Source organism: Gambusia affinis, linkage group LG17 (assembly GCF_019740435.1).
Source record: "Gambusia affinis linkage group LG17, SWU_Gaff_1.0, whole genome shotgun sequence".
NCBI lineage: Eukaryota > Metazoa > Chordata > Actinopteri > Cyprinodontiformes > Poeciliidae > Gambusia > Gambusia affinis.
The window spans coordinates 25,277,554-25,288,870 of record NC_057884.1 but is presented as its reverse complement, the minus strand read 5'-3'; the positions used below and the strand labels follow the sequence as shown (position 1 = coordinate 25,288,870).

General features: G+C 44.9%; 1 protein-coding gene and 1 long non-coding RNA gene across 2 annotated transcripts; both read left to right on the top strand.

The window, feature by feature from the left end:
• The first annotated feature begins 455 nt into the window (after positions 1-455).
• LOC122819406 lies at positions 456-1,272 on the top strand. The gene is made up of 3 exons (XR_006368607.1): positions 456-570; positions 646-760; positions 828-1,272. It is a non-coding gene; the product is annotated as an uncharacterized LOC122819406 (long non-coding RNA).
• A 1,325-nt stretch (positions 1,273-2,597) lies between these two features.
• Positions 2,598-11,159, top strand: mbd2 (methyl-CpG binding domain protein 2). Its single transcript, XM_044096123.1, has 7 exons — positions 2,598-3,106; positions 5,431-5,590; positions 6,441-6,581; positions 6,728-6,818; positions 6,889-7,066; positions 8,153-8,280; positions 11,024-11,159. Exons 1-6 carry the CDS (start codon positions 2,997-2,999, stop codon positions 8,268-8,270), a joined length of 798 nt encoding a protein of 265 aa, XP_043952058.1. The 5' UTR covers positions 2,598-2,996; the 3' UTR covers positions 8,271-8,280; positions 11,024-11,159.
• The last annotated feature ends 158 nt before the right edge of the window (positions 11,160-11,317 follow it).

The window sequence follows — 11,317 nt, the reverse complement described above, 5'->3', positions numbered from 1 at the left end:
TTTTGTAATTATTTTTTTCATTTCTGACAAAGGACCAGTGATTACAGCCTACTCATTTACTCATTTGGACATAAAAATGGAATTTACATTTTTTATGTCCACTGAAAAAAAAAACTAGACACAAAAAAAATATTTCCTTGAAATTGATATTTAGTAAATTTTTTTAACATTACATATTGATTTTGTTTTTAATGGGTGATCTTTATAATTGAACTCTAGTCAGGTATACTGTTCAAGATCAAATTGACCCGGTGATTATAATCAAGATAAATGAGTCATGCAGAAAGTATCTATGTTTTCCTCCACTTCTGCTCAGTGTCACTCAGTGTGGGTAGAGTTTGTTCACGGGAACAGAAAAAGTGTAAAATGAATACATTTTCAATTTATATGTGTGGTGTGGGATGGTGTTCCACCCTCCCAACTACACACACCAGGTGTAGCGACTGATTGGTGGGCGGGGCAGATAGTTTTAAAGCTGAGCAGTCCGCTGCGAGGTGCGTGTGCCTTGTTTCCTTTACTGTATGTTGGCTGCCCAAGTGGCTGGTGTGCTCGATCCACTCATCCAAAATAGTAAGTGCCATTTTTGCCATCTGGGCTGGGATTGTTGTCGGGTTCTGGTGCAATACCTGCCGTGCGTTTCTGCAGCGTTGCGCAGCTGGCGTTGGCGGCTGCAGGTGGAGGTTGGTGCGGCGAGCGGCTTCCATCCAGCCCTCGCCTGCTGATCCGCTCCCTCCCTGTTCGGCTGTGTCACCACATCTGGGTAAGCTACCGGTTTAGAATTTTATTTATTTTACCTGAATCCAGGGTTAACGAGTTTTCTAATTTAGGATTCTTTCGGAGTTGCAGCGCTTGGACGCTCCTGCTGTCTTGTCTTGTCTTGTCGGTTTTGTTTGGGCCGCTCTCGACGGAGCCTGCTGACGCTTGGGCTGGCCGAACGAGCGGGGCACGACTCCTCTGGCCCCGTCAAAGGACATTAGAAGTCGGACAACGACAATTTGTCCCATCGTTTGCAGTGGTTGTGTTCTTTTCTTTGCCGTTGGTTTGCTTATTATTTAAATTACTAATTTGTTTGCTTTCCTTTGTTTTGATTTACTAATTTGTTTTCTTTTGCATTGCATGTTTTGTTTAATTCATTTTTTGGGAATAATTTAAATTGTCCTTATTTTGATGCCTTTTCCTTCTAGGGGCTGAGTAGTGGGTCTGAGGCCATGTTTTAAAAGAAAAATGTTTTAATGAAATTGGTTAATAAATCATTGTAGACTACTCCGTGCTCTGGTGCGTCTTGTCTAAAAAGATCAACCCCTCGGCTGGTCACATATATAGAGTGCATCAATTAAGACAAATAGAAAAGGTTTCATGCAAAAAAACAATACTTCCAACTATTTAAAAAACATTTTTTTAAACTTTAAAATGGGTCCATTTGACCCGCAACATAACAGGGGAGTTAATACCCAAATAAAGAGTCGCCGTTAGTAACGGCGACTATAACGGCCCGTTATAGTGGAAACGCCGCAGTAACGTGTATTTTGAACCGGCAGTAATTTGGCCATCCTGAGATGAAGGACCAATCCCGCTGCGAAGTTCCTGCTACCACCAGGTGAGAGCTGCTTTTTCATTTACGGACTAAAACCTACGAACCGACACCAACAATGGAGGTCAGTGTTTTAATTTATCACATTAAATACTTCTGAAAGAATTTACTTATTAATTCTTAAGTTATTGCTGGCAGTAAGGCGGACATGAATCGGTGGGTGAAGCTGGAGTCTCCTAGCTAGTTTTTATTAGCGCCGTAACGACTCGGACTGCGCCAGTCCTCCTCTTCAGATTAAAGGGATACACAAGTGGTTTATTTGTAAAACATTTATTTCAGATGTAAAATACCACAGTAAAAAAAATATTGACTGTTTAGTTTTTATAGAATTAAATAAAACATTGTTAAACCGAAATCGTGTTAATGCCGCAATGCATTCTGGGTAGATGATGACTTGTTTTCTCAACTGTTTTAAATGTAAAATAAAAAACACATCCTGCACTGATACATCATGGAACGTTTTCACAAATAAGGAGCTTTTTTGTGCTACATTAAGTAAGTATGAAGAGAACACCAGGAAGTTGTTGTAAGCAAGAGTATGTGCAAATTTATTTGAGTTTGAACAGAATTAATGTAAACATAGTTAAGGAGTAGTGTCGTCCTTTCTATGATTATTTAGAAAAATTAACCAAATTGTGCCACATCTTCACCAAAGCAATATTATGTATTAAATCAGATGTGGTTGAAAATAACTTTTAGCATCTCACCACTAAACTATTTCTGTCACTGATGCAGCAAATTGATGAACAAACCTAATTTCAATATAAGATTGAAATTAATACACGTGTTTAGGAAGTTAAATTTTGTACACAATATTATCCACATGGAAACAGAAAACGGCAGAATTAAAATAAAACATAAACTATTTTTATTACAGCTTATTTGTCAAATACACATATATATATGTCACTTAAAGTTTGTTTTTAACTTTATTCTCAGCTCAGAGGGTTCTTTGTATTCTGTTTTCTGATTGGTTATTCAGGCGGAAATACTATTAAGATAAATCCCGGAACTGTAAACGTTCTGTAGTTTTAGACGTTTTTGAGTCAGGAGTGAGTCAGCCTGTGCAACAGACGATCTTCGGGCGTGATCCTGTCGTAGAAGTGCGATCCGACCGAGACGTCACAGTCTGCCGTTGGTCCGGTTCAGCTCCAGTTCAGCTGCTGTGACCCACCGGTTCTCCCCGCGAACAATCGGAACCGAACCTCGTATCCAGTCCGGACCTCCTGGGTCACAGAACTGTCCGAACCGGGTTTCACTTTCTGGCCGAGTTAAAGACGAGAGAAGCCGAACCGGGGCGGGACCGCTGCCGTTAACGTTGGTGACGTCGGTCCGCCTGAGCTCGGCGCGCCGCCTGTTTGTCCGGGACTGAGCGGAACCGATCCGGACCGGGAGCCCCGCGGTGATGGAGAGGAAGAAGACGGACTGTCCGGCGCTGCCGCCCGGCTGGAAGAAGGAGGAAGTGATCAGGAAGTCCGGGCTGAGCGCCGGAAAGAGCGACGTCTACTACTACAGGTGATCCATCAGTTCGGAACCAGCAGCGGCTAGTCCGAACCGAGCCGTCCTACTCTGAGAAGTGTTTATGGGAACCAGCTCTGCGGTTCCAGAAATGTCCCGCTGGGAGTGTTTTTCCACAGAACCAGTTGTTTACTGGAACTGACGGGAACTACTGGGTCTGGGCCAGCCGGTTCCGAGGTTCTGTTTGCTTTTACTTCATTCCCGCAACTTCTGCTCTGATCCAGATTAATCCCGGGTTATTTGACACAGTTCAGGACGGTTCTGTTCATAGAGTCCAGAATGATTCGTTTCTAGAACCGAGCCAACAAACAGAACTCAGTGAAAGTATTCACACCGGCTGCAGGGTTCTGCTTTATGACCCAACAACCCGTTTCCACCTTGCAGAAAGTATTCACACGCTGGTTAAATAATTGATTCACATTTATTTAACCCTTCAGGCCTGCTCACTGCCTGACCCTAGAATGAAGACATCACTTGACCAGAACCCGACTGACAGGCCGAAGTAGGCTGGAGCAGAACCCAGTGTGTGTTCTGGTTTATTATTTACCCATTATTTATTTATTGGGCTTTGATGTTCTGATTGAAGAGGATGAACGGAATGTGGTTTATTAAAGGGTGCTGTTAGTAACTGTCAGAAATGAACAGTCATAATTTGGGGTATTTAGCCTGGCAGGAGAGAAGAAACGGCAGGTCATTTATAAATGTCACAGTTTCAAACTAAATATTTACTTGGCAAGCTACAAACTAATATGTGAACTAAATATTTAGCTAAGTATTTAAATCCAATTTAGCTTTGAGATAGCTAAATATTTGGTTAGTTGTGAGTAAGCAAACTATTTAGTTTCATAACTAAATATTTAGCTACAAGCTAAATATTTAGTTTGAAGCTAAATATTAAGAGCAATTATATGAACTAAATATTTAGTTTAAATTTAACTTTGAGTTTGTTAAATATTTGGTTAGCTTTGTGCAAGCTAACTATTCATTTAACTAACTACTTAGCAAACTAAATAGTTAGTAGCTAAATATTTAACTCAACATAAGTATTTAGCTCTAATCTAGCTCAGAGCTAGCTAAATTTTGAGCTAGCTAAATATTTAATTAGCTTCAAGTTGGCTAAACCTTTAGTATACAAACTAAATGTTTAGCTGGCTCAAAATTAAATATTTAGCCAATGTGCAAATTCTCTTGCTGATAAGTGGAAGTGAACTATCAAAATAAAAGCGGGGTCTTGAGAACTTGAATATAAACTCCTGCTGGTTAGCCTGAATTGGTTCTGTTTGTTGGTAAATGTCTGTATTCCCTTAAAAACGGCTCATCCTTTGCTTCTTTGTTACCTTAAATGTTCAGTTAGCATATCTTGTAGTTAGCATGCTATAGTTAGCATGTAGGAGCCCTGAGGGTCACAAGTTTAGCAACTAAACCCAGACCTCCTCCAGACCCTCTTAAAGGGACGGCCGTCACGCATGCTGCCATCTAGTGGTGAGGTTTGGTACAGCTGAACTTGTTTTCAGTCGGGCCTGCTGCTCTGCCATCATCCAGTCTGGACTTTTCCCATCATGCATCAGCAGACAGGGTCAGAGCGGCCTGCAGCTTGTTCGCTGCTGCAGCCTGGGGTCACAGGAAGCGGCTCCCGCTGCAGGCCTGCCTGCGCTGCGGCGAGGCAGCGGCCGCCCGCCGGCGCTTCCTGTCGCTTGGTGCCGCCAGCGGCTCCGCCACTTCCTGAAAGGCTCAGTTTCGGGTCGGGAGGTGACTCATCAGCTAGTCAGAAAATCAGTCAGCAGCTTACTGGAAGAGCAGCAGCTCCAGTCTGAACCCAGAGCTCCAGTAGCTCCCAGTGACTCACACCGGAGAACCGCCCACCTCAGCATCCAGCTGACATCAGGACTTTCACTAGGCCACTGCAGCAGCTGGATTATTTTCTTTTTCAGCTGTTGTGGCTCATGGTTCTGTTGACTCTGGCTGCTAATAACAATCATTTTAGTAATCAATTATTCTGGCGATTAATCAAAAACTAATTGATTAATCAGAAAAAAAATTGTTCTAGATTTTTAATTTAACCATTTAAACATTTTATACAATATTAGAAACACATTAAAGATGCTAATAAACCAGCAATCTCTTTATATATTGATGATTATTTCAAAAATCGATTAATCACCATTAACCAATCGTGATTAATCGGAACCTCTCCAAGCAGCTCAGTTATTTTTCCAGAATGAGACCCAATCTGCAGCAGAACGTCCTGAGACTGAGCCGGACCCTTCAGAACCTGCAGGTCCAGTTTGTCCGGACTGACACGGTTGTCCTGTCTCCTCCAGTCCGACAGGGAAAAAGTTCCGGAGCAAGCCGCAGCTGGCCCGTTACCTCGGCAACGCCGTAGACCTGGCCTGCTTTGACTTCCGGACCGGGAAGATGATGCCCGGAAAACTGCAGAAGAACAAGCAGCGGTTCCGACACGACGCACAGAACCTGGCCAAGGTGGGGGCGGAGTCATAAAGGGGGCGGGGCTTATGCAGATTATCAGATTAACAGAGATTATCCTGCTGGGAGGCGACAGTTCACTGTTTGGAGAATCTGTTCAGAATCAGGAATCTGTTCAGTCAGGGGTTTAAATCAACTGGATTCTGTTCATTCTGTTCAAGTCATGAATCTTATCAGGGTCAGAGGTCAGAGGTCAGAGGAGAAATGTTTCCACTCTTTGTTTCGGATGCTGAAATTCAGAAAAAAAGAATCAGTTCAGAATCAGGACACGGTCGGTTCTGGTCGGGTTCTGTTGTGAAACAGTGAAAAAACAGAAAAAGTCCAAATGAAACGTCAGCAGAACCCGTCATCAGAACCTGTTAGGCTAAAGCAGGTCTGACTCCAGGTTCTGTAGAACTGTGGTTCTGGTACGTTCTGACCCGGCTCGTCTGGAACAGGAACTGAAAGTGACTATAGGAACCGACCCAGAGTCTCAGAACTAGCTTCTGCAGGACAGGTTCTGGTGGTAAAACATTCAGAACCAGCCTGGACCCGTAGAACCCATCGGGTTCTTGGTACCAAACAGCCCAGTGATGTTTAATAGGACCGGTTCTGGATCCATCAGAACCTCGACGGGACCAGTTCAGAGCTGGACGGGGATCCACACTGCTAGTGTGTGTGTGTGTGTGTGTGTGTGTGCGTGTGTGTGTGTCAGGCTCTGAGTTGTTCACACATCATCACTCTGGAACTTCCTGTTGTTGCCTCGGCGATGAGTTAATCCTGCAGCTCTTGGCAGGTTCATGCTGAGGGAATGAATGAATGAATGAATGAATCAGACCGACCCCAACCTGTTTCTGTTTCCCTGCAGGGAGGCAAACCGGACCTGAACACGGCTCTGCCCATCAGACAGACGGCGTCCATCTTTAAACAGCCCGTTACCAAGGTTACCAGTCACCCCGGAAACAAGGTGAAGACGGACCTGCAGAGAGCCGTGGAGCAGCCGCGACAGGTGAGGGCGGGGCCCGGGTTGTCATGGCAACAAGCCGTCATCGAACAGCACAGAGACGACCAATGAGTGTAGACTATCATAAATTAATCAGGCAGAACATTATGACCAAAGCAGAGGTTCTGGTTCTGGTCGTGTTTGTTCTGCAGCTGTTCTGGGAGAAGCGTCTGATGGGCCTCCGGTCGTCGGACATCACAGAGCAGGTTCTGCGCAGCATGGACCTGCCCAAAGGGCTGCAGGGTAAAACCCAAACCTCCAGCAGAACCCGGCCGGACCCCCGACCCCGACCCCTGACCTCTCCTGTCCGCAGGCATCGGGCCGGACTCCGAAGACGACGTCCTGCTGTCGGCCATCGCCAGCGCCCTGCACATGAGCTCGGCGCCGATCACGGGTCAGACGTCGGCGGCGGCCGAGAAGAACCCGGCCATCTGGCTGAACACGACCCAGCCGCTCTGCAAGACCTTCACCGTGACGGACGAGCAGATCCGGTGAGGCCCGGGGAACCAGTTCATTCAGAACTGTTCAAATCAAGAATCTGTTCGGAATCAGGATTCGTCTGTCAGACCGGACGATCCGCTGAGGTTCTGATCCCAGGATCAATTTAAGGATAAGGATGGGAAATAATCAACACAATAAACTCACTGGGAATTCTGGGAAGTTGAGTCCGTGGAGATTTAACAGTAAAGGCGTTTGGATCAGAACCAAACATGAATTAAAGTTTAATCCTACAGTTTAGTGGTTTGTGGAACCAACTGGGATGACTCAACTGGTTCCTCTGGGAATACTGGGATCTGCTGGGATCAGCTGGTTGTTTCTGGTTTCAGGCTGAATGTTTGCTGTTCCTGCAGTCAGACAGCAGGGGGCGCTGTGGGAGCAGAATCACTGAAACCCATCAGTAGATCCTTCATCACCTGTTCCTCCCAGCTCTCTCTCTCTCTCTCTCTCTGTCTCTCCATCCATCTTCCTCTTTCCAGATGCTTCCTCTCCTCCTCCTGTTTTCCTCCATTCATTTCCTCCTCCACTTCATTTTCTCCTCCTTTCCAGAAACATCCTTATCTTCCTCCTCTCTCCCTCCAGCAGTATTCCTTCCTCCTCATTTTTTATCTCTTCCCTCCATTAATTTCCCATTCTTTCTCCGTCTCTCCGGCTGAATGTGCCTGTCATCCCAAATTGCTCCCATTCCTCTTCCCCCTCCTCTTCCTCTTTGTGTTTTTCTTCTTCATGTGAATTAAAGCGGGAACATTCTGGTCTGTGGTTCTGCTGGTTCTGGTCCAGTAACACCTCTACATCCTGATTCCAGCAGCTACTGAACAGATTCCCAAAATGAACAAAGTGACTCTGAGAGAGTCTTGATTCTAAATGAACTCCTGAACAGATTCATTACTTTGAAGAAATTCAAACACTGAACTGATTCCTGATCAGAATCTGAACAGATTCTCAACATGTTTGTTTAATGAATCCTGATGATCTGGTTTATGTTTCTGTTCTGCTGAGGGGAACCAGATCCGCCCAGACCGAATCGGTTCTTAATAACGAAGCAGAAGTTCTGACCCGGTTCTGTGTGTCCTGGGCAGGGATCAGGAGCTGAAGGTGTTCCAGGCCCGCCGCAGCCTGGAGGAGGCGCTGACGGCCGACGGCTTAGCCAGAGCCGCCGAAAACTCCCGGGAACTGCTGCAGGGAAAGACGGCCTAAAGACGGACAGGTGAGGCAGGGTGACCTGGTTACCGTGGTAACCGAGATGCAGACAAGGTCCGTGGGTTCAGGTGAAGGAGAGAAACGGGAGGAATCCAGCAGCCGTCCAACCAGCGTCTTAATGTTCAGTTTGAGAGCAAGAGTCCTGATTTTCTGGGCGGCCATCTTGTTTTACAGCTTCAGGTCGACTCAGAATCATTCTGGCTTTTCTTCTTGTTTACAAAAATAAGGTCGTATGACAATAAAATCTAAATAACACAAGAATAAAGTTGTAATATTACTCAGCACAAAAAGTATCTGAATCAATTCCTGAAGCTTTTTTCTTGTGAAAAAAACTTTTTCCTTTAATTCTAAGATGTTTTTTGGTAAAAGTTTCATATTTATTGTGCAAATATTTTCACAGTATTCTGATAATTCCTCCGTTCTTCAGCTCAGAGAAGAGATGAATGAAACTATATTTCATCATAACTTACTCTTCAGAAAAAATGAACTAAAAAATGCTCATTGAAATTGGATCTGGTATGAAAACCAGATTTTATTTTGGAGCGTTTGCGTCGGTTGGGTGACGTGACGCCCAGCGTCTGAGTGGAGCTCTGGGATTTGAGCGTTGAGACGCCATCTTGAGGCTGACGGCGGTTCAGCCCCAACGGCTTCACTTAAACTGGGACTTTATTCACTTCAACACCTCCCAGCTGACTAGAATCATCACTGACATCTAGTGGTGACGTTGAACATTACAGCCGATTTATTTTTAAATTAGATTAAAGTTAGAGTTCAGAATATTTTCATTCATTCATCAGAGCATTTATTGTTTTACTTATTTATTTTTTTACTAAATTACCAACCAATCAAACTACATGCAGTTTGTTGACTAAATGGTGGGAGTTTATTTGGTTCTCAGTTTTTTTTGCTGCAGATGATTGGGGTAAAATCAGGCCTGTTCCTTACACATGGATCGGTGCGTTAAGAGCATAAAACAGTTTAAACTCTACATCAGATAGTCAGGATGTTTGTCCTGATGGTACCTGCTGTTAATGCAGCATGAACAAACTGAGGGATGAACAGCAGATAAACTCCATTTCTCATGTTGGTAAATCAACAAGTTGTTGGTTTAACTGGGAGACATGAACTGGTTTCTACTGGTTCCATCTCGTGTCTCTGCTGCAGCAGACGGTTCTGCTCGACTGTCCGTCACTAAAGCTACTGGAGTTTGTCTGAAAACTATAAAAAAGTTTCACTGAGAAATATTGTGCCTGAAATCAGCAGGATACCTTCAATAGCATCATTAATTAAAGTATTTCTAATATTTAATGAAGAACGAGTCTGTTTCTGCTGTAGGTCCAGTGTATGGTTCTGTTTGCTGCCCCTCCCCCACCGCTGCTGAACACACTCAGTGATGGACTCTACATTGTTCCAGCGTCTCTCTGCTGCAGCGTTTTTAGGATTCAGCCTCATAATCCACGACTCTGTCTTAATTACTCCTAATAATTAGAAAATCCTGATAATCTGCAGCCTGATCGAGGCCGAACACACACACACACACACACACACACTCACTGTCTCTGAAGGACTTTGAAGCAGATAGATAATTCTCTCTGCTTCAACATTCTCTAATTAGCAGCAGCTGAAAATCGCCTGAATCAGCTCCTCTGGAAACTGCAGCTAACAGTCAGCCAGTCTGTATCAGATAAAACCAAGTAGTTCAGTTCATATTCATCTTGGTTTAAAAAGCATGAGGCGACAGTGGAGAGGAAAAACGCCCCTTTAACAGCAGGATGTAACGTTTGGGTTACGTTTGAGGGAGGAGAGGAGGCGGCAGAGTCATCAGGTCGATCAAAAAAAATACTCGCAACCACACTGGTACTAGAATTCCACAGTGTTATCTTTAATAAACGCACTCTTCAACAACCTTGTAATGCCCGGTTGAACGGCTGCTGTAGTATCAAAACATAAATAAAATGAACAGAGTCCAAACAACATGTCCGTCTAGCACGTTTCTCCCTCGCTCTCCACAGAGAAGCTACAGCGCATACGTGTGACGTCATCAGCTAGACTAGAGCATCTTAAAGAGACACCACAAATACGACTGTTACAAGGACCAGAACCGGGCTCAGTCCCAGCAGGTGTCTGCAGACAGAGCAGAAGAACTGACCCGGCATCAGTTCTCTGCTAGAGAAAAGGAAGAGTTAACACCAGGAGAGTGAAAACGATTCGGTGATGGCAGCATCATGTAACTGTAACTCTGCCTGCATAAAGGCAAAGAATGGAAATAGGAGAGTAGTAGAAGAACGTTTCCCTCAGTGTTTGAAGTGTCTTTATTTGTCGTAGTTTGATGGATTTTCGGCCCGTTTCTCCTATCAGAACCCGTGTAACCGGGTCACTAACTTCCTGCTTGTCCTTTGGTCCGGTTTGTTACCAACCTGTGTTGAGAAGTAACCAATCAGAAGCTTTAGAAGCCATGACATCATCATCTGGGTCTTCCCAGGTTATTTAAAGTGGGGTTCCACAAAGCGCACTTCTGGGCCCACTGCTATTTATTTACTCTGACTTGATTTTATTGTTGTATATTTTGAAAATCTTTGTAACCTAATTGATTCCCATTGTAAGTAAACTTGACTGAGAGGCTCAGTGGTGGAGATGTTTAAACATCATTGAAACAAGAAACAGGATCAAATGTCTGAAGATTATCAACCAGGACTGACGTCTTCCTTCTGTCTGTCTGTCCTCAGGGTCCTCCTGTCCACCATCCTCAGGGTTTCCTCCTTCAACCAAATCCAGATTCAAACCCGGCCTCCTCCAACCAGAACCCGCTCCGCTTCCTCCAACCTTCCTCAGCTCAGGAAACCGTTTATATGCCTAGACCCGGAGCAGCTCAGACGGATCCAAACCAGCAACCAAAGCCTTCAACCGCCTCCCGGTGACCCCGCCTCCTTCTGACCCCGCCTCCCAGTGGCTGCTCCTCCCGGTGACTCCGCCTCCCAGGGACCCCACCTCCTTGTGACTCCGCCTCCTCAGACCGCCGCCATGTTGGCCGTCTGTCCACCCTG